At 47.3% G+C, this 23,893-nt stretch overlaps 1 protein-coding gene across 3 annotated transcripts in view; it reads right to left on the bottom strand.

Moving 5' to 3' along the window:
* Positions 1 to 2,643: 2,643 nt before the first annotated feature.
* LOC122130465 (protein Niban 2-like) overlaps positions 2,644 to 23,893 on the bottom strand; it is a 31,207-nt gene continuing 9,957 nt past the window's right edge. Inside the window, exons 5-15 of one of the 3 annotated variants that reach the window (XM_042705185.1) lie at positions 23,714 to 23,881; positions 14,978 to 15,093; positions 11,539 to 11,643; positions 10,854 to 11,016; positions 8,791 to 8,978; positions 8,165 to 8,320; positions 6,382 to 6,495; positions 6,128 to 6,235; positions 5,711 to 5,822; positions 4,431 to 5,118; positions 2,644 to 4,388 (exon numbers count right to left, since the gene is read on the bottom strand). In XM_042705185.1, coding sequence (XP_042561119.1) covers positions 3,926 to 4,388; positions 4,431 to 5,118; positions 5,711 to 5,822; positions 6,128 to 6,235; positions 6,382 to 6,495; positions 8,165 to 8,320; positions 8,791 to 8,978; positions 10,854 to 11,016; positions 11,539 to 11,643; positions 14,978 to 15,093; positions 23,714 to 23,881 — 2,381 coding nt within the window. In that variant the 3' untranslated portion in view covers positions 2,644 to 3,925. Of the gene's footprint in view, positions 5,119 to 5,710; positions 5,823 to 6,127; positions 6,236 to 6,381; positions 6,496 to 8,164; positions 8,321 to 8,790; positions 8,979 to 10,853; positions 11,017 to 11,538; positions 11,644 to 14,977; positions 15,094 to 23,713; positions 23,882 to 23,893 lie in introns of all 3 variants that reach the window. The other 2 variants (XM_042705186.1, XM_042705184.1) reach the window with 2 other exon arrangements.

Raw genomic sequence — 23,893 nt, 5'->3', positions numbered from 1 at the left:
TAAATTTCCCTCGGGATTAATAAAGTATCCATCTATCTATCTATCTATCTATCTATCTATTGAACAGCAGGCTTTCACTAACTCAAACCCTTACCCAATATGTAAGCTCTCACTAACACAAACCCTTACCCAATATGTGAGCTATCGCTAACACAAACCCTTACCCAATATGTAAGCTCTCACTAACTCAAACCCTTACCCCATATGTGAGCTATAGCTAACACAAACCCTTACCCAATAGCTCTCGCTAACACAAACCCTTACCCAATATGTAAGCTCTCACTAACACAAACCCTTACCCAATATGTGAGCTCTCACTAACACAAACCCTTACCCAATATGTAAGCTCTCACTAACACAAACCCTTACCCCATATGTGAGCTATCGCTAACACAAACCCTTACCCAATAGCTCTCGCTAACACAAACCCTTACCCAATATGTGAACTATTGCTAACACAAACCCTTACCCAATAGCTCTCGCTAACACAAACCCTTACCCAATATGTAAGCTCTCACTAACACAAACCCTTACCCCATATGTGAGCTATCGCTAACACAAACCCTTACCCAATAGCTCTCGCTAACACAAACCCTTACCCAATATGTAAGCTCTCACTAACACAAACCCTTACCCGATATGTGAGCTCTCACTAACACAAACCCTTACCCAATAGCTCTCGCTAACACAAACCCTTACCCAATATGTGAGCTCTCACTAACACAAACCCTTACCCAATAGCTCTCGCTAACACAAACCCTTACCCAATATGTAAGCTCTCACTAACACAAACCCTTACCCGATATGTGAGCTCTCACTAACACAAACCCTTACCCAATAGCTCTCGCTAACACAAACCCTTACCCAATATGTGAGCTCTCACTAACACAAACCCTTACCCAATATGTAAGCTATCGTGCTGCTCTATGAGATCACCATTACCAAATGTGGGAATGAGATGGTGCCCTCCTACTCCTCCTCCCCCGGCCACGGAGGTGGCTGACAACTACTGCTGACAGGACCAAGTGGGTCCCATCTCCTCATACCTACGTCACAAGCCAAGCGGGCAGCCCCCCCACACCCACCCCCACCCCGCCGACGTGTGGCACTGAGCCAGACACCACCAGCGGCCCATTCACCTTCATCACCCCCACTTCTCTAGTGCAGTGCCCATTCAATACCACATGTTTAAAATATACGCATCAAGAGAGGCTTCCTATTAAAGACCTTATGTGGCAAGAGAAAGTATTTATGCATGCTATGTAAACACCTGACATCAAAAGTGCAATGCCAATAGGATGATGAGCATTATTGCACAGCTCATAAATCCATGATGAAAAGAACAGCAAACAGTGGCTAATTGCATAGTTTCATGTTGACCAACCACCTTAAAAAGAGTGAAATCGCATGAATGAAATTACTGGAAAAGGCAGTTGCTTTGTTATTCCTGGCTATGTGTAGGCCACCTTGATATCCATCAAGTTAACATTATAGAGAGGATACTGAGGTAATGCAGTGGAAAACAACAGTAACGCCGCGTCATGTTTGTTGAAACAACATGTTTCGTTAATATGTATTAACAGTAAGTCTGTGTCACAATTGTATTACTTTAAAATCGATTATTTTAGGATGGTACTACAACGCTAGTACATTTGCAACGCTATTCATATTCATGCGCCAGTGAATGATCACAGAAAGTAAACAGGAACACTAACGTCACGCTGTGCCGATCACAATTAAGGAGTATAATGGAGAGGATAACTTAATCCACGGATCCCCTTACCTGGCACACACGCACTAATGGCGAGGGTCGTGATGAAAACAAGCTCGGTGAGAAGCGAGGCCCACGGTCGGATCTCGACCCTTCTGCTCATCGATTGCATTCTGTGAGACGCTCCTTAAGGACGGTGTGATGGACGAGGGGAGTCGGGGTATACCATTCCCCCGTCCCCTTGCCTGAAATACGGCGCCGGAAATCACAGCTTCTGATACGTCAGGCTTCTACAGCAGCATTGAGCATACAGGTGCGCTTGGCCTTCTGTTATCTGAAGCGGTAATTCGACACCGCACATTTCCCGAAGTCTCCTTCAGACGGAGACCATGGAACCCTGGCTGCGACCGCTACGCTGGTGAATTACCAGGTCTACAGTGTACTGCTGTGCTGAGCTGTCAGGCATACGCAGTTGAGTGTCGTCATGACGTTGGTCCAATATCCTGTATGCAATCCGCCGCGTAAAAAGATGAGCAGTGTTTCAATGCAGAGCAGTGTTTCAAACAGACTTTCTACAGGCAGGTAAAAGGCTAACTGAGGTTTGTTCTTCATTAAATAGTCTTCCAACACACATGGGAAAATACACAAAATCCATCATTATCTTTTTTTGGATGTTAAAAGTTGGAACTTATTAATACTGGATTTCTATTCATGCTTGTCTTTGAGAGATCTGTTCGTTTTTTTTAAATGTTTAAACCCATCATGGACAGTGTTTATCGCAATAATGAACAAAATACAAAAAGAAGCAGCGCCCTCTTGTGTTGAAATTGAGCTCCGGTTACAAATCTTTCCCTTGAACTTTTAACCCTCTAAGGTTTTTTTTGTTGCCAGTCGACCAATTTCCTCATAAAATAAGTAGACGAAGCCAAACGAACGTTATTGGTTATGATTTATTGTGAAGAATTTACATTTAAACGACTTAAAATAATATTTTAAAAACTTTTCTAAACACACATGTAAAAAATAAGAGGAAAAATAAAATATGACGATTTGATGCCAAGTGCAGCACACAATAAATAAAAATAATCTGTTCTAGAACGCTCAGGACCATGCCGTGGACGGTTACATTTCCAAAGTAGTGTTGTGAAAATGACTTACTCGCATTAGCCTAGGTAGGCATACAAAGATCCTTATGTTTTTTGCACATCAATATTATTTTGATAGTTTGTCATTTCAATTTGAAATACAGACACCTGCCCTAAATTGCCATTTTCTACATTTTATGTCCTCTTGACACAACTTTCTATTCATCAGTTTCCACTTCACAACAGCAAAGCACAGTCATGGGACACAAATACATATTGCAGAAAATATTTAAGAGGACTGAAGAGATATAAAATGAACAGAAATAACAGCATGATTCCAACTATTCATTAGTGAATGAACCCTCTTCAGAAATATGGTAGGGGAAGGGAGTAATACCCACACTACTTGTTCAGAGCTGTTCCTGTGGTCAAAAAAACTAAAACAAAAAAAAAGCCCCCAAAACACATAAACTAGGTCATTTTACCCACAATTTCATATTTACAAAAAAAACAATAGTGTACTTGGAGTGAAGACATTTATATAGGAAAATAATGTAACAAACATAAAGATGATTTAACATAATATTCAGTGTTTTCAGCGTGCGTTAGAGTAATGTGTTATTCCTTGACCAGTTGGCATGTGTAGGCAGGCATGTGTGAGTAAGTGGTTTCTACCATCAAGATTGTTTGTCAGGACAGTTGTTTGAACACTGGGCCCACATTGAAAGCCAGCTATAGAACAGAAGGTGTACGGCAGATCAGGACGCTAATCCCCCTGATGCCAATATAACCTAATTTAGCAACTAAGATGTAGTTAGAACATGGCAGTGGTAGCAGAGAGCGTTTGCATCAAGATGTGCGGGGACACATGAGATTTGTGAGTGAGGGCTGCTGTTCTAGTTTCAGGTGTTTGAAGGGTAATGGAAATAAGGTGTAAAGAAAAAGGGGCAATCGAAGGCTGAAGGCTGAAATCTCATCAACAATATTAAAAACAATATTGTGCACAAAAAAAAAAAACAAACAAAATGTTCCATCCCCTCTTGCATGAAGCTGAACAGAGCAAACCAATGGAAATTTGGCTGTTGTTTTCCTCTCAAAGCAAAGAAAATATCACTCAACTTACACAGTCTCACATCTCATTGGCTACCACCGGATCTGTGGATACTCCCTTCCCAGAATCCTCTTCCACAGAGTCACTGTGCTTCTCCGGTGCTTGAACAGGCTGTGGTTCCTCCTCAGTCGCCTCAGCGGCTGGTGACTGGAGACTGCTGTTTTCAGACTGACCAGCAGGGGAGTCACCCGTGGGCTGGTCTGACTCAGCAGGGGATTCTGAGGTGCTCTCTGGCGCCACCTGCTGCTGAGACGGGGGCTTGTTCTCTGCCTCCTGTGGCGTGGTGGTGGGGTCATCCACTTTGGCCGCGGCGACACTCTGCTCCTGGTCTTTGGAGACGGGTTCCTCCTCGTTCGGTGGAGCGCCGTCGGGCTCCTGGTGTGCTGGAAGTGTTTCTGCTGCTTCCTCCAGGGTGGAAGGTTCTGCACTCGGCTCGCCATCCTCCTCCTCCAACACTGCGTTTTCAATCTCCTGGATGGCGCTCTCGATAGCCAGGTCTGCCGGAGGGATCTCCTGGATGGCCCTCTCGATAGCCAGGTCTGCTGGAGGACTCTCCTGGATGGCACTCTCAATAGCCAGGTCTGCTGGAGGACTCTCCTGGATGGCACTCTCGATAGCCAGGTCTGCTGGAGGGCTCTCCTGGATGGCCCTCTCGATAGCCAGGTCTGCTGGAGGGCTCTCCGCCACTGGCTTCTCTGCATCCTCTTGGGAGGCCTCCTTCGCCTGAGCCATGCTCTGTTCGTCCTGACCGCTGGCGACTGGGGCGTCCTCCTCTTTCAGGTGAATCCCATTGGCGAGACTGGGAGTGTCTCTGGTCCCGTTGGGCACTTTGGCTGTGAGGTCCGGGGACGTTGAAGCCTCACTTCCACCATTCCGGTCCACCACCTCCTCCGCAGTTTCTTCTGGGATGTCCTCCACCCCTGGAACCTCCACGCACGACTCCCCAGGCACTCCGCTGGCCTCCACCTGGATCATGGACACCACCTGCTTCATCCTGCGTCTCTTCTGCACCTCTGGGTCTCCGTCTTCGTTGCCCTCGGCGTCCTGCTTGACTCCTTCCCCGTCCTCCTCCTGCTCCTTTTCTCCGTACTCGGTGGCCCAGTCGATAGGCGGGTTCTCGCTCAGGAGGTGGAGGTTGGGGTCGCTGTTGGTCAGGACGATGCTGTCCCGGTACAGGTTGTGCTTCCTCTGGACAGCTGCCTCCTTCACAGCTGCAGATATTGGAAAACTATTTTTTAGCCATTTAGGACACACTTCCAGAGGAAACACTTCTCATACCACAAAACTGAAAAAGACAGTTTCAATCAATCCAAAATTCTTTTCCAAGTGCCTTAATGAGTAAGGAATTACTGAAACCATGTGATACATTTAATATACACTGCCATTGCATCTAATTTACATAACTTGGCACATAAAATACTATATATCATATAGGAGTTTATAAATCTTACGTCTTTGGCGTTCATGTACAGTAATTTGGGAAAACACAACACAACTGACACCAAAAGGAAAAAAAGAGGCAAAGGAATGAAACACATGACTGGATAATAAAATAAAATATAAATACAAATGATATTATATATTAAAGGGCCCATATAATCATAATATGCCCCCTGTAAAGTTTCCTCCTGTTATAGGCCAGGTTCACCCCACCCCCTTTGTATTTCTTTTATTATTATTTACTTTCTGTTTACTTATTTCCCCATGTGTTTTTTTTTACCATATTCCTGTTATTGTCTGTACAATATGTTGTTGTGAAAATAAATAAAAGGGGCAAAGAAGATGAATTGCAAATGGCCGTACCCATCATGATGTCCTTCATCACCGTGTGCAGCACCACCTCCTCAAAGATGTTCTCCACCAGGATGAAGCGGGAGAAGTCCTCAAAGATCAACTCCTGGAAGTGAGGAAGCTCCTGCGAATAAACACATCAGGACAAATCCATTTAAAACAGAGGAACTGCAGGATATTACAGTACATCAGTCAGCAGAGCAAGAGCTTGAGTACAGTGTCTATTCTGGCAGTAGTCTGTCTAGGCGATCCTGTAATATTTTCCCACTGAGCTTGTCTGAAATGGATAGAATTTCAAACACAGCAGGGTGGTGCAGGGAGAGACAGAGGAATATAGTGTTTCCTTCCTGTAGTGGGTGCTTGTTGTTGTTGTTGTTGTTGTTGTTGTTGTTGATGGAGCACACAGAGACTGAAGGTAATGATGCTCACCGGCGAACAAGATGGAGAGAGCTGCTTCAGCATGTATGGGATAAAGATCTGCAGGAGGGCCTCCCTGAAGAACCGCTTCCGCACCGTGCTGCTGTCATAGTCAAATTTCTATACAGAGCACAGCAGAAAAAAAAAAAAAAAAAAAAAAGATCCACAAAACAGTAGAGAGAGAGACAGAATCAATATATTGAGGGTTTCCCTCCCATTTTGAAGTATTTATTCTAAATGTCGTTGTCCCTGGGCATCGTCCTGACCTTGATGACCCGATCCTGGCAGCGATGGATGACCTTGCAGAGGTCGTCCCCCTCCTGCCCCTCCAGGCCCTGGCGCAGGAGCTGCTCAAACGTGTAAACGGCGTCGTCCATTTGCTGCCAAGAGAAACAGGCAGAGCAAAAAAGGATTTAACAAGAATCATGGGGATGGATACGACTGGGCAAGCTTTGTGTGATTTTTTTTGTGTGAAGAGAACCGGGGCCTCTTTCTTTCCCACCGGGTATACAATTCTACAGAATATTTCAGATAATGAAGGCCCCACAGTGCGATTATAAGGCACATCTACATGAATAGAGAACATTGTGGCTCTGAATAAGGTAACCCCCCTGCTTTTTCTTATCATGGTCACATGGGTGTGCAATCCTTTTTTTTTTTTTTTTTGGGCCTGTTTCATGAAGTGTGGGACAGACACAGCGCACAGCACAAGCTGAGGCTTGTCTTTAGAGCCTCCTACTTCGCTCCGAAGAGCACACCCGAGATCCTCAAATCTCTGACAGGCTGCGGCTGATCCGATGCCAGCCCTCCGGACCATCTGCACAGAGGCGGGGACATGAATCCTAACCTCCCGGTGAACCCCCTTGCCACCCGGCGGGCCGTGTTGTGGCACGGAGGGCTAAAGGGCACGGTGAATAGGGGTGGGGGGGGGGGGGGGGGGGGGTGTTCAGATCCTGGTGGGAGTGGGTATGACATGCTGGGCCATCTTTGTCCCTTGGTTCTGCCCTGCCCCCTCAATTCTGCCTCGTTTTATTTTATTGCCTGCGCTGTGGGTCGGCTGCTGGATCGGGCCGGGTTCTCGCAGCCAACTCGAGCTGCTGTGTTTTTTTTCTTGGTGAACCGAGATCTGCCTCGCTCCACTCTCCAACCACAACAGGGCGAAGCTCCCAGGGGGGGGGGGGGCGGGGGGGGGGGGGCGAGGGGGTGTTTTTGTTTTACACAAAACAGCAAAAACCACCGACCGCAACAAGTACTTTCACACGCCACCCCACAGCGTATTCAGACGCACAAAGAACCTCAGAAACTCCAATAGAGACATCTCAAAAAACACACACACACACAAAAGCCTCCACAAGTTGAGAAGAAAAAAAAAAAAAACACCCGGTCCCAGGAGGTGTCTATGGGAGGCCCAAGTCAAATAAACAAGCTGTTTGACTTGTGTAATGCTATGGCAGCTGATGCTATGGCAGTTTCCTGTGCTCACCCATGTGTGAGTATTTTTCTACATTCCAACTCTTGAGTTCAAGATACAAAATACAGAACACTAAGTGAGAAACACGCAGACTTACTGTATGTTCATGGCTACAGGTAGTATGTAAATCATTCCAAGAGTTATTTTCTAGTGTTGAAATGTTAAACTATCTTAGTAACGCTTTCAGATACTTCAACTCCTAAATAAACATTTACCTTTAAACGTGGACATACACGGACATGCACGTACATGCACGGAGAAAGACATTGTAATCTCAGAAGGGACCCCATCAACATTCTGTGGCTAGCAACATGCATCAGCTCAGCTGTGGGAGTGTGTGGGAGTGTGACTGCTGGGTAACTTCGACCCAGCAACTATGCTGCTCACTGGAGGGGGTGGGGGGGGAGATGTTGTGGGGGGGGGGGGATGTTGTGGGGGGGTCAAATTAAAATGTCAGTTTGGGGATGAGGCCCCGTTTACCCTTTCCCAGCATGGGAATGGGCCTGGGGGTGTCGATGGCTTACCCCTGCTCTCCTCTATAGGTTTGTGCTGACGGGAGCGATGGCTGGGAGACTGACCTCTCTCATGAGGATCTGCGCTCTCTGGACGAACACGGAGGGGCTGGTCACGTCGAAGCGCTGCTGCAGGCCCTCCAGGCTCAGCTGCTCCACCTTCTCAAAGCAGCACTGCATCTTCACCGGGTGGAACGCCAGCATGGAGATCTTCTCCATGTGCTGGGAGAGCAAAGGGAAAGAGAAAGGGGACTATTCATTGCCATTGCCTTCCTTGTTCACCTCCTCATCATCATCATCATCATCATCATACTCATAATCCCACATAAACCTCCTACTCAATCCTACACTCTGATCTAGATCTACACACTGAGAACACTGGCTGTGGAGACCATCCTAGCAGATATTCTCCATATCACCCCACAACCCTTCACCCCCCTGACCCTTCAGCGATCTGATTCCTCAGCTCCCTCACGACCCTTCACCCCATGACCTTTCACCCCATGACCTTTCACCTCATGACCCTTCAGCGATCTGATTCCTCAGCTCCCTCACGACCCTTCACCCCATGACCTTTCACCCCATGACCTTTCATCCCCCTGACCCTTCAGCGATCTGATTCCTGAGCTCCCTCACGACCCTTCACCCCATGACCTTTCACCTCCAGCGATCTGATTCGTCAGCTCCCTCACCTCTCCCAGCTGCTCCTTGCTGCCGTCGTTGAGCAGGTTCTTGTTCATGTCCACCAGCTCCCTGAAGAAGACGTCCCGCACCTCGAAGAAGCCGCGGCTGGTGGGCTCCATCAGGGCCTCCAGGATGGAGTTGATGTACGGCTGGATGCTGACCTTGAGCAGCTTCTCCGCTTTGGGGAGAACCAGAGCTGTGGCAGGCAAGAAACCGAGGGGGGGACGGGGGGGGGGGGGGGGCGGGGGGGCACACAGCGTCAGAACACAGACGGGTTCAGCAGAAACTCGCCACGCTATAAAGAGGATACACTCACAGCCTTTTTCCCCCTAAGAACTTGTAGCCACGACACAGAGCCGAGGTGAGAGATTTCACCGTGCGGATAAGAAACCAACACAAATAACATCAGCATGTGAATGATGAACTACTACAGAACAGAATTCTCAGGCCTTAAGACCGTAAAATAATCTGATTGTGGCATTGAGCCGAGGCGAGAGGTATTATCATTTGTGACACTGATAGGGTCATGTGACCAACTTTTCAGTTCAACCAGAGACAAGAATGTCCAAACCACACCCCCTTTACAACACACACACACACACACACACACACACACACACACACACACACACACACACACACACACACACACACACACACAGGGTGAGAGGGGAAACCTTTACTGGCCTCGTGCCAGACACAGCAACTCCCCACATCTTAATAGTGTATGTTAGAAAAAGGGAGTAGTTGATAACGTGGCTGTCTGGTTTGAAATATATAACACCCCAAGGGCATAGAGTCAAAGCCGCGTGCTATTTTTCATGGTGGTTTTGGCAACAACACTTGGCTATGAAATGTGTGGGGGGAGAGTCCCATTTTTCTCGAAACTGTCGTAAGCGCATGCGCAGTGGACCAGCTCACGGTCAAGACGAACGGCCCCGTGCCGGCGGGGGATTTTACAGGATTACCTCATCACAGGAAAGGGGGCTGGCATGAAACCCCACAGCTGTTTAACAGAATGTGGTTCCTCTGCTTATGTGTTCGCCATAGCAGACAGGACTCCCAAACATTTTAGTGGCTTTTTTTTTTAGAATTCCTCCAGGCCGACGAGAAGGTAACCAGCAGGCTTGAGCAATAAGAGAAAAAACTCTGCACCACAGCAGTGTGTTTGTGTTGGCGTACATTTGTGCAAGAACATATTTACAAGAGACGAGCACGTCCTGGGCGACATTACTGGTTTGTTTTGCGCTCACTCAGTCTAGCCCTGACAAAGTAACATCCGAAACAATGTCATACCTCTGACATTCCAACCATCTGGAGATGCTATCGCTAGTCACTAACTCCCATCACCATTTTTCAAAAAAGGCTATTCTAGGACAAGGCAAATCACCAGCGCTGTCTACTGAATGTCAGAGACGTAAGCGGTGCAGCCGATAAGCCATGTTTTATTACTGTGGGCAGAAGTGGATTGGGTCTGCGGTGTCTGGATCAACGGCAGGGGCCTATTTCTAGGGATTTGTTATAAATGCCGGGTTTACAGATCTAATTCACAGATCCATTTCTCATGACAAACAGTATGATGTTCATGCTCATTTAATATGTACGGCGAGGCTCAGAGCTGATTGAATGAAAGTCAACGAAAGACTTTTAAAAAAATGTAGTCGTTAGGAGGTATCCAAGATGCCATCCCTTGACAGTACACATTATTAAGCGACGAGCCCTAGCACGAGCCTACCTCTTGACAGTACACATTATTAAGCGATGAGCCCTAGCACGAGCCTACCTCTTGACAGTACACATTATTAAGCGACGAGCCCTAGCACGAGCCTACCTCTTGACAGTACACATTATTAAGCGATGAGCCCTAGCATGAGCCTACCTCTTGACAGTACACATTATTAAGCGATGAGCCCTAGCACGAGCCTACCTCTTGACAGTACACATTATTAAGCGACGAGCCCTAGCACGAGCCTACCTCTTGACAGTACACATTATTAAGCGACGAGCCCTAGCACGAGCCTACCTCTTGACAGTACACATTATTAAGCGATGAGCCCTAGCGCGAGCCTACCTCTGATTTTGCCGGTGACGTGTTCTTTGGAGGTGATGATCTGGTCCATGTCGGTGCGGATGGAGGCCTCCAGGGGCGGACTCCCCACCTCGGAGCTCTGTACTATGGCCTCGTACTGGGCCTTGGCCTGGGCCTGCACCAGTCGGTACACCGCGTCCGAGATCTGAGGCAAACATCGGCAAAACCCATCAGTCTTGGTACCGCTACCACAAGCGTACATTCATGGAGTACGTCTGCAGAGAGTTCCGTCGTACTCAAGTTCAAATGCACAATGAGTATCGTAATTCTGAAGGGTCAACCTCGGTGATGACAGACTGGAAATGCTACATCATGTGGAAAGATAGATGTGCCAGAGTTGTCCAGTTCTCCTCCGAGAGCTCGTCTCCTTCACTATTTGGTTAAGGGCCTTAATCTAACATACTACCACTAATACTCTAATGTGATGATGCTCCTGAGGAACTTGACTGTCTTAATAGGATGCACCAGGGCCAGACTAATACTGGGGGGGGGGGGGGCTCTTTGACCTCTCTACATCTGGTAGGTCTACATTCACACCCATCCTCCTCATTTGCCTCTGGTTCGATATGGTGTGTATTACAGCAGGGATTTACTGTGTCAAATTAACTCTGTGAGCAGATCTTCAGGAGGATGATGATGATGATGATAATGATGATGATAATCTCACCAGCATCCAGCTCCTCAGCCTCTCCTGCAGTTTGCCCTTCAGTCGGGGAGAAATGAGGTCTCGCAGCTCAGGCAGCAGCTTCTCCATCACCAGGTTGGCCAGGATCTGTATGGTGGTGGAGGGAGGGAGAGAGAGAGAGAGAGAAAGGGGTGGAGAGAGAGAGATGAAGGGAATTTATTTTACTGAGGGAGCTGGATGAAAAACTGTCGAAAACCAGTCTGGATTCAAAAGCGGTCACTCCACCGAAACAGCCCCGTTGTCTATGACAGCTAGAGCAGCAGCTCAATCCTCGGCTCTCATCCTGCTTGACTTATCAGCTGAGTTTGACAGTCAACCACCGCATCCTTCTGTCTATACTGTCAAGTATGGACATTTCTGGCAGGGCACACTCCTGGTTTGAATCTTACGTTGAACGAGCGCCCAGTGAGGCATCATGGCAAGGTCAGCTGTCTGTACCTCACCGCCTCACCACAGGGGTGCCCCAAGGCTCGGTGATGGGACCACTTCTCTTTGCCATTTAAACCACCTCCTTGGGCCCGATCATCCACTCGCACTGTTTTTCTTATCATTGCTATGCCGATGATACTCAACTGTATCTGTCTTTCCATCCTGACGACACCACTGTCTCGGCGGGGATCTCGGACTGTCTCGCTGATATATCCACATGGAAGAAAAATCACCACCTTCAGCTGAATCTGGCTAAAACGGAACCGATGGTCTTTCCAGCCAAACAGGCCATCCACCACAACATCAATATCAATATTGACTCCTTATCTCTTGTTCCTTCCAAAACAGCAAGAAATCTCGGGGTCATTATTGATGACCAACTGACTTTCACTGACCACATTGCCTCTGTCTCTCGGTCGTGCCGCTTTGCGCTATACAACATCCGCAAAATCAGGCCGTACCTAACCCTACCCTAATGCCACCCAGCTGCTGGTGCAAACCTTGGTGAGTTCCCGCCTTGACTACTGCAACGCCCTCCTAACAGGCCTGCCGGCATGCGTGGTGAAACCACTACAGATGATCCAGAATGCGGCGGCGCGTCTGGTGTTCAACCAACCAAAGAGGGCACACGTCACCCCGCTACTCATTGAGCTCCACTGGCTGCCTGTAGCTGCTCGCATTAAGTTCAAGTCACTTATGCTTACTTACAGAGTGATTGCTGGTTCTGCTCCCATCTACTTAAATGCTCTTGTAAGGGCAAAATGTTACACCCAGGACGCTGCGCTCGTCTAGTGAGCGTCGTTTGGCACTGCCGTCTGTGCAAGCACGGCAATCCAGACTATTCTCATTCGTAGTTCCACGTTGGTGGAACAAACTGCCTAGCATTACTAGGCGTCCCTCTCTACCTTTAAGAAGCTCTTGAAGACCCAACTCTTCAGAGAGCATCTCTCTTCCTAACTTGCACTTCGACTAGTACTTAACTTGCACTTACAGCAGTTACATTCCTGCAATTCTTTTTTCTATTTCTTATGTAAAATAGTATTTATTGTTACACTAGGTCTATATTGCTCGTAGCTTGACTGACCCATGAAGATCAATATGGAAGTGTTTGTGCTCAACATGACCCTTTCCTTGGTGTTTATTCCAATTTATATATTCAATACAGCACATCAAGGCAAAAGTAGTTCAACATTTGATATCCTCCAATACATGCACTGCCCCATACTGCTTTGAAATACAATAATGTTTTCTGTCTGTAAGTGATCTGGTGATACACAGACATACTTTTTTTTTCCACACAAATCACCATAGGAGGCTCAATGAATTTGGGTGAAACTCATTCCTCCTCTGATGACAGACAGACAGATAGAGGGCTGGCGGGAGGCCAGGGGCAGCCTGTCTGGCCAGCGAGGGCCTCTGGGAACTCTTGAGTCCTCCAGGCACCAGACGACTGCTCTCCAGATGCCTGTCGGCCAGCGGTGACTCATTCCCAGAATGCTCTCTGCTGTCTGACAGTCAGACGGAAGGGGGGGGGGGGGGGGGGGGGGGGGGGAGGTCAAATGATGTGCCTGGGGCCCAGCTGCTGCCACACACACACACACACACACACACACACACACACACACCCCGACAGACTATGGGGACACAGATACTCCAAAAGAGAAGGCAGGGAGAGTGAGCATCTACCCTTCAGCCCGCTGGTCTGGCCTCAGGTTCCACACATTCATTAGCCATCAGCGCTGCTGCCACACACACACACACACACACACACATTAGCCATCAGCGCTGCTGCCAGAAGCCTACTCGGAAAATGGTAAACCTTGAAGATAAATACTGGATATGTACAGAAATATCTGAGATAAATACCTACATTGTTGACACAGCCCTTTCTACATTCTACGTCCAAGTCCAGTCAAACTGCATTAATAAATCACAGTCTCACACACACACACACACACACACACACACACACACACACACACACACACACACTGAGAGCAGCCAGCCTGTGGTCAGTACCAGCAGTCAGTGGGTGTTGCAAACACTCAGACTAGCACACGGTGCGGTCACCATTTTATGTGCCTTAGAGGGACGGACAAAAGTGTGGAATTGGTGGCATTTTGCAGTATCAGTACATGAATGTGTAAACAAATACACAAAGCATACACTCCCTCTCTGTCTCTCACACACAGACACACACACACACTCTCTCTCTGCTCTCTCTCTGCTCTCTCAGCTCTCTCTCTCTCTCTCTCTCTCAGCTCTCTCGCGCTCTCTCTCTCTCAGCTCTCTCTCTCTCAGCTCCCTCTCTCTCAGCTCTCTCTCTCTCAGCTCTCTCTCTCAGCTCTCTCTCTCTCGGCTCTCTCTCGGCTCTCTCTCTCGGCTCTCTCTCTCGGCTCTCTCTCTCTCTCTCTCTCTCGCTCAGCTCTCTGTCTCTCTCGCTCAGCTCTCAATCAAAGGCCTCAATCAAGTACCTGCCAGATAACCATCTACTAACTCTAATCATAGTCTGGCCATCACCCTTACCCCTGACCCCTGACCCCTTAACCCGGGTCAAATCCTACTTGCATTGCTCCTGCTCAAAAGATAGTTTTGCTGACAAAAGTGTAGGTCAACCAAAATCAAACAGAGACATATTTTTTTGGAACAGGCCGTTTAGAGGAGTTTGATTGGGTGACTGACGGCCCTTAGTGGAAAGGTGGTGCGTGATTGGATCATTAGTGGAAAGGTGGTGTGTGATTGGATCATTAGTGGAAAGGTGGTGTGTGATTGGATCATTAGTGGAAAGGTGGTGTGTGATTGGATCATTAGTGGAAAGGTGGTGTGTGATTGGATCATTAGTGGAAAGGTGGTGTGTGATTGGATCATTAGTGGAAAGGTGGTGTGTGATTGGATCATTAGTGGAAAGGTGGTGTGTGATTGGATCATTAGTGGAAAGGTGGTGCGTGATTGGATCGTTCATCACTGCTGCTGAGCCCGTCGGTCTCCTCACCTGTGGCGGAGCCCCACACATCATGTCCCAGGTGCCGTACTGGCTGTGGGTCTGGCGGTAGAGGCGTACCGCGTCGGTGAACGCCGGGGTCTGGACCTTGCACTCCTCTGAGAGACCTGGAGAAGAGACATAGGACAGAGACATTGGAGAAGAGACATTGGACAGAGACATTGGAGAAGAGACATTGGACAGAGACATTGGACAGAGACATTGGAGAAGAGACATTGGACAGAGACATTGGAGAAGAGACATTGGACAGAGACATTGGAGAAGAGACATTGGACAGAGACATTGGAGAAGAGACATTGGACAGAGACATTGGAGAAGAGACATTGGACAGAGACATTGGAGAAGAGACATTGGAGAAGAGACATTGGACAGAGACATTGGACAGAGACATTGGAGAAGAGACATTGGACAGAGACATTGGAGAAGAGACATTGGACAGAGACATTGGACAGAGACGGACAGCAGTTAGTATGAGAGACCTGGAGAAGAGACATTGGACAGAGACATTGGAGAAGAGACATTGGACAGAGACATTGGAGAAGAGACATTGGACAGACACGGACAGCAGTTAGTATGAGCCTCCTTCACCGTCTGAACCCCATGCACATAATTCATCTTATAACAATAACCAATATAGGCAATACTACTCCAAAACCATACACTTTCTTTTGATGTGAAAGTGAAGGAAAAAACATATAACCACTTCCTTTTTCGCATAACGCTTCCTTTGCATGACAGAGATCACCACCAAAATCCAAGAAGTATCATCATCCTGTGAAATGACTTGGCCAGAAGAGCCTCCGCTTTCAGTTCCCCTCGCCAGCACAACACACACACACACACACACACACACACACACACACACACACACACACACACACACACACACACACACACACACACACACACACACACACACACACACACACACACACACACACACGGTGTGATTACCAACTTCATCATTAACGGCCCCGGTCATCTCCCAAAAACAGGAAGAAGCCATGGCTCTAACGTTCTCAGTTTCCATGGTTACGCGCATCAGACAAATACACAACCCTGGTAACCAGAGGAAGTTAATCCGTAATGAGGTTGCAAAACTGCACACTCCTCTCCATGGGGGTTTCTCCCAAAGACCAGATCCAAAAGGCCAATTATTTGCCTGCGATGAAATGTGGATTTAAATCTTGCCTTAATCCTCCCACAGACCTTGACGTCCCATTCTGACAGTGGAATTCGGAATGATGCATAATGAAACGTACGCGTGTTGACTTCATTACATTTCAGCGGCGGCCAGGGATTTGAACTCCGTGGTTTTGGCAGCGGAGTTGAGCTGTCATATACATTCTGATTTCTTGGCTTCATTAAAAGTCTTCAGTCCCCCTGTGACAGTGGCCAATAACATGGCTCTGTCTGCAGTGAGGAAATATAATCTACACAATTAAAAAAAAACACACACAGATCCAGTGAGTTTGGCTGGTTAGTATTTAAAGTGGTCTTTAAAAGGAAGCGAGAGAGGGTGAACACAATAAGGAATGTGTGCATGGAGCTTGTCAGTGGGTTTGTGAGAGTTTGAGCTGTGACAAAGACAGGAAGTGAGTTGGAACCAGGGTGGGTGGGGCAGTTGGCAGGGGCGGGGGGGGGCAGGAAGTCCAGACCAGAACTGTTAGCTCTGTGTGTGTGTGTGTGTGTGTGTGTGTGTGTGTGTGTGTGTGTGTGTGTGTGTGTGTATAGGCAGGGTGGAGGGACATTTACTTTGGCAGTATCTCTCATGAGAATGATTTGGCAGCTTGTGTTCGCTCTAAAAGCGCCAGAGGAGCTCCAAAATAGCCCCATTAAGGAGAAATAAAAATCCCCCGTGTCCCCACATGAGACACCCACCCCGAAGACTACTGTTCATTTTCAGACGTCCACACACACACACACACACACACCCACCCACCCCGAAGACTACTGTTCATTTTCAGACGTCTACACACACACACACCCCGAAGACTACTGTTCATTTTCAGACGTCTACTCACACACACCAACCCCGAAGACTACTGTTCATTTTCAGGCGTCCACACACACACACACACACACACACACACACACACACACACACACACACACCCCAACCCCGAAGACTACTGTTCATTTTCAGACGTACACACACACACACACACACACACACACCAACCCCGAAGACTACTGTTCATTTTCAGACGTACACACACACACACCCCAAAGACTACTGTTCATTTTCAGATGTGTACACACACACACACACACACACGTTCATTTTTAGACGTCCACAAGCCTCCAGCACGACGCAGCCACATGTGTCTCCAGTACCCAGCACTATATTCCTGAGGAACAACGCACGGCATTTCTGATTCATCACAGAGGGTAATGAGCACAGGCTGGGACTGTGTACTTAGTCAGGCATCTTCAGCATTTTGAGAATTTCCTTGAGACATTATTTTCACAGCTGCTGACATTCTCAGTCTTCTACAGAGATGTCAGTCGCGTGGACAGTCTGTCTAGGGTTACGCCCATTATTCAACAGTAAGGTATTTTTTTTTTTTTTTTTTTTTTTTTAATGACATTCGTTGCATGTTGGGCTTTTTCATGTTCAGTACTTCAACTCTGAACCCTATAGAGTTAAGCTACACTTTAGAGTTAAGCCCTTCACCCAATAACCTTACCCTGACTAGAAATCAACAAGTCAAGAAGAAGAAAAAGAAAAATCATCTTGTTATATGTTGGACACATGGTATGTGAAAGGGCCAGCCCTCAATGTTAGGCTAAGGAGGAACAACATATGTAGCCCATGTATCCTATATGCTCCAGCATCAATGCACTGATTTAGTTGAGGTTTGTCCCCTTAGATAGCGTGATCAAGGTTTCTGTGCGATTTTCCTCTTTCACAACATCAACAAATTAGTCAAAGCACTGATCCATGTTCCCTGTTGCAATCATAGGATGACCAACAAAAAATGCTCTCTGACTGGAAAGCCCCTTAGAATCTCAATCTGTATGAAAGGCATCTTCACACATGGCATATCTGAGAGAGAGTTATGGGACATCTCTAACCCAAGTGTGCGGGGAGGGAAAGCAAAGCTTTTGGTCAGTGTTTCCACTGCGTGCTTGGTTGATGTGCGTGTTTCCACTGCGTGCTTGGTTGGTTGGTTGATGTGGCCCTGTCAGAGCAGAGGAATGAGAGCGATGGAGGGAGCAGGGGGCAGAGGGCAGAGGGCAAGAGAGACCCGAAGAGAAACAGCTGGAGACCAAAGGATGAAGGATGGACTGACTAATAGATAACGATAAACAAAACAGACTGAGATGGAGACGGTCATGTTCGTACAGAATGAGAGTGGAGGGGAGAGGAGGGGAGAGGAGGGGGGAGAGTCTCCTGAGAGAAGCCTTTTAGAAAAATGAATTGCTGTTCCATACCAGCTTTTATTAGGCTTCAGTCTAAACACAGAGCAGGCTTGGAGTACTGAACCACCAGCAGCAGGGCTGAGCCGTGTGTCCCCTACAGCACCATACACACACACACACACACACACACACACACACACCCACACACAGAGAACACCAGAGCAGCAGCAGCAGCAGCAGGGCTAGCTGAGCCGTGTGTGCCCTACAGCACCACACACACACACACACACACACCACCAGAGCAACACCACCAGAGCAGCACCACCAGAGCAGCAGCAGCAGCAGCAGCAGCAGCAGGGCTGAGCCGTGTGTGCCCTACAGCACCACACACACACACACACACACACACACACACACCTGCGAGAATGACATGAATCACACACACCTACCTGCAGCCATGTAGCCCCTTCCACACATACACACACGCACACACACACACACACACACACACATTCCAGCTCCACACAAACAGCACATTGATAAAGTGTGCGCTACTTTTGCTCAGTATGTCTGGCATGCGATGACATGCAGAAAACGAGAATGCCATCACACAGTGATTTCCCTGTTTACTTACTTCTTACGTGCATGTGTGTGTGTGTGTGTGTGTAGGGTAGGGGGGTATAGCCAGCGGTCCATCAGAGGGCAGGGTGGACTATGCGGTCCATCTGTGTAACATTTGTGTTTGTGACGAGAGATTTTCTCCATGACCCCAACTGACCCCACATCAACACCAATTACGTGTTCAGAAAAAATACTTAAGTCATAGTACTTGCTCCATGTACATAATGACAGCTAATGGAAACCTCCTTTTCCACATTTAAATAGTTTAAGTTACGTATTGGAAAGCAGAGACTGGTCTGGAAAAGCAGTTGGGGTCTGCGCCATGACCACAGGGCACTGCTCCCTGCTCCCTGCGTTACAAACATGCGCTCCGGCTCATGCTTCCAGTTTAGGGCAAATTCCCTGCAGACGTCCTCTTGTTATTCCATCAAACGAGCCGCCTGTCTCCACGGCCACATTCCTGCGGCTGCTGCCACCCTGTGCACCTACGTTCCTCTGGATCAGCGACGGAAAGGGCCATGATTCCACTTAAGTTATTGCACAATTACACACACCCACACACACACACACACACACACACACACACACACACACACACACACACACACCAGGAGGGCTCCACACCCTTTAAATGCAATACCACACTGACTGTCTCCTTCATGCCAGCGTCTGTACCTCTCCAGAGCTAGCGTTAACGCACGGCGCCCCAGCCACTGGACTCGTCTGAAGGAATTATGGGAGCTGAAAAATGAATCCCAGTGGTATAAACACGTGGGGGAAATTAGAGAGCCTGGGCTGCATCATATGACTGCGGAGAAATAAATGGTTTGGATGTGGCAGGGAGTAAGGGGACCGCACACAAGAGAGCGAAAGAGATATATATATACACACACACACACACACACACACACACACACACACACACACACACAGCCAGAAAAAAAGGTTACCATGTAGACCCACATCCCAATTACACCAACACCATGGTATGAGAACACATATAATCAATTAAATAACAAGTTACCATTATCAACTACCAAAAATCGGACCAGTGTTTATGCACCATTTATGTGAGAAAAGGCCGACATCAGTAACTTGATAGAAAGCATATTCCACTCCGACCTTTGACCCTTGATTCCACTAAGATTCCTCAAACTTTACACTTTGGTCTTCCTCCTCTTTTTCTCCTCCACACGGCCAGCTTTGCTCGTCCAATCAGAAAGCACACAGCTCCTTCTTGTTTTGAGAGTACTTGACCCCAAAAGATAAACAATTCCTTTAAAAAGGTGAACCCACGCCTGCAAAACACTACATCCAAAAGTTGGAAAAGAGAACACGGTTTTGAGCAGACACAGAACCAGTGAAAGGCAGAGTCTGGTACAATAGGAAGCCCCCGCAGGGGAGACCTTAACGTTGTAAAGAAGACCTTTTGAAGCCATGGTGCAGTGCAGCACACCACTGAAGTAGATAGATAGAGAGATATGTAAATAGATAAATAGAGAGATCGAGAGAGATAGACAGAAAGACAGACATAGATAGATATAGACAGATAGATAGAGAGATACAAAGATAGAGAGAGAGTGAGTGAGTGTGTGTGTGTGTGAGAGAGACCAGCCTTATTTCAGTTTAAGTTCTAATTTAACTGCGGCATTTCATACTTTCACTGTTACTTTAGACTGTAAATGATTAAACCAGAGAGCCAAGGTCCATTTGACATAAAGAAGAGATCTATCGTAGGTTTCCTATTGTTGAACTAGGAGAAGACAAACACAACCACAGGGCACGTCATGTCTACCTCTGGAGTGAGACGAAGCTCTCAATTAACGGTCGCAACATGTTGCGAAAGTGGTGTTTGCCGGAGTTGTTGCTATGGCCACCAGACAAACACAGAACACAAGCACAAAAGGCTTAATGTCTTCAGTGATAGCTTTTCAAACTATGAACACTTGACAAACATTTGACAACACAACCTGGTCTCAAACGTGCATGACTGCATATAATAACTTCAGCTTTTCCTGACTTCTGTTTACTGTATCCTTCTCATGTAAGAACTTTTTTTTTTTTTACCATTGCTACTTCTACTACTAAAAACGGACGTTTTAGGCTCGTAAATATGGTTCAACGGTGTTGAGCCTAAGGCCTCTCTTTTCCATCCCAGAGAGCAGACATGACATTTCAAAAGTATGTAGCTTCACGCAGTACGTTTCTATCATGACCTGCGTCGTGACAAGCCTTGGCTTGGCGAATGGCTTCTCCCTTAACCCACACACAGGTCACCATACAGGCTACACAAATATGGCCCAGAAAAGATGCAAAAACAAAGGAACAAAACCACTACACTACACTGTTTCGGTTTCGAAAAAATATGTAGCTGGGGAACAATCTCTTTTGGGAAAAGCTGGTTAGGGAATGCTAGCAGGGTCAAAGGTCTCTACAGAGTTCAGACAGCCCTGTTCAACATGTCAAAACACACGACACGCTTAGTCATGTCATGAGTTCAGACAGCCCTGTTCAACATGTCAAAACACACGACACGCTTAGTCATGCATCATCCCATAACATGATGTACAACAAAACAGCTAAATCACCACTTTGGTTTGTTGCTGTATACATACATGTTTAAAATGTTTCAATGAGATGATCAGCATAGGGTACTATGCTACATGTTTAAATGTTCCAATGAGATGAACAGCATAAGGTACTGTGCTACATGTTTAAGTGTTCGAATGAGATGAACAGCATAAGGTACTGTGCTACATGTTTAAGTGTTCGAATGAGATGAACAGCATAAGGTACTGTGCTACATGTTTAAGTGTTCGAATGAGATGAACAGCATAAGGTACTGTGCTACATGTTTAAATGTCCCAATGAGATGAACAGCGTAAGGTACTATGCTACATGTTTAAATGTTAGCACAGAGATGGGTGATCTGGGTAATCCCACAGCTGGCCAGCGTCTCCTCCCACGCTCCCAGCTGCCACCCAGGAGGAGTGGCTGAGCGCAGACACAGCTGGGGCCCAGCAGCAGCAGCAGCAGCAGCAGGCCTGTATGGGAGACTGGGGCTTTGATCTGGAGTAACGGTTCGGTCCAGTCCTCCATGTCGTGGAGAGCACAAGCTAGTCACCCAGATGTGGAGTGCAACCATTACCATCATCTTGCCACCGTCAACAAATAAACCAAATTAAAATCACTAGCTGTAAAACCCAAATTCTTTGTGCTCACACAAAGCCAAGGAGCTGACTGCGACTAGGAAAAGACAGCAATGACTGACAATTTAAAAGCTCAGCCGAAGATGTCTGCCAGGTGATTTAGTGTTAAAGAATGCACTGTACTAAGATAAACATGCTAGTTTAGTGTTAAAGAATGCGCTATACTTATATAAACATGCTAGTTTAGTGTTAAAGAATGATAAATATGCTTGGACCGGTACGCCTGCACCGCGCCGTCTGCCAGAGGTCTGTGCTCTGAGACTTCAGGCAGGCCGCTCATGCTCAAGGTGTTTACAGCACGGCTGTTTACCTTTGCAGAAACACAGCACCTCTCGCATAATGCATGTTGTTTACCTTTGCAGAAACACAGCACCTCTCACATAATGCACGTTGTTTACCTTTGCAGAAACACAGCACCTCTGTCATAATGCACGTTGTTTACCTTTGCAGAAACACAGCACCTCTGTCATAATGCACGTTGTTTACCTTTGCAGAAACACAGCACCTCTGACATAATGCACGTTGTTTACCGCGGCCCAAAAGAAAAACAGGGGCCTGAGCGGAACAAGCGCGCCCTTGTTGGTAAGCTGGCGGCACACTGGTCAGTGGCAGCGGAGCGCCAGGCCGGTGGAGACACTGTTCGTGCCGGTGTGAGAATTCTGTCTCTCCCTCGTGAAAAAAAAGAGGGAGGACAGGCCGACAGTGAGCAATGCTTGTCTGAGCAAGAGACTCATGTAATTACAAAATGAAACACACACACACACACACACACACACACACACACGCGCACACACACACACAGAGACACACAGACATACAGACACACACAGACAGACACAAAAAGAAAGAGAGAGTGTGAGAGAAAGGGGGGGGGGGGGGGGGGGGTAGGGGACTAGATCTGAGCTCCACCATTACCAAGTACGTGTACTCAACAGCGTATGATTTAAAAAGTATAGAAAAGGACAGCCTACAGAACCATGACAATGAAGGCTATTGGACCAGAAGTGGACTAAAAACCCTCTAAGATGGGGCTGGATGATCTCAGCCTCTTTTCCTGGCATTGCCACTGTGTCGTATTACATCCCAATAAGCCTTTTTGATCACATCCTGGGAATTAAAACAAGAATGTGCCAAAGCACCATGTGTAACCTGACCTTGTACCCGAGGGGGATGAGGATAAGGTGACCTGATGGCAAACACTAGTCCCAGAAAATCCCTCCTTTTCTCGTCAGTAGTCCGTGCAGGAAGTACAACTTCATACATTGGCATGATACTAATGCCAATGTAAAGTGATCGTGACCGAAATAAATGTCCCACTGCTATTTCACTAACTGCAAATGGTGAAGACAACTTCCATAACGGAAGAACCAAACCCAGGAGTCATGAACATAAACAGCACGGGGCAATATGCAGAGAAGAAAAACTAAAAAGATGAAACATTGTTTGTTTTTTGTTTTTTTAAGCCAGCGGTTCAGACGAAACACCAAAGTGAGTAGAGGTCAGAGGTCGTGTCATTGTGGCCGTCACTCACCGTTGTTGGTGTGCCTGACACAGTCCTGGAAGACGGCGCTCCATTTCTGCTGGTCTTTCTCCGCCACCACACAGAAGTAGTAGTGGCAGGCATACGGGTGCCAGAGGATCAGAGGGAACTGCGTGGGACACTTCAGAAAGGGAGAGCTGCTGGATTTAGCCTTGACACCTGGCGCGCGCA

The sequence above is a fragment of the Clupea harengus genome, unplaced genomic scaffold (assembly GCF_900700415.2).
Source record: "Clupea harengus unplaced genomic scaffold, Ch_v2.0.2, whole genome shotgun sequence".
NCBI lineage: Eukaryota > Metazoa > Chordata > Actinopteri > Clupeiformes > Clupeidae > Clupea > Clupea harengus.
This window is presented reverse-complemented; position numbering and strand designations above follow the sequence as displayed.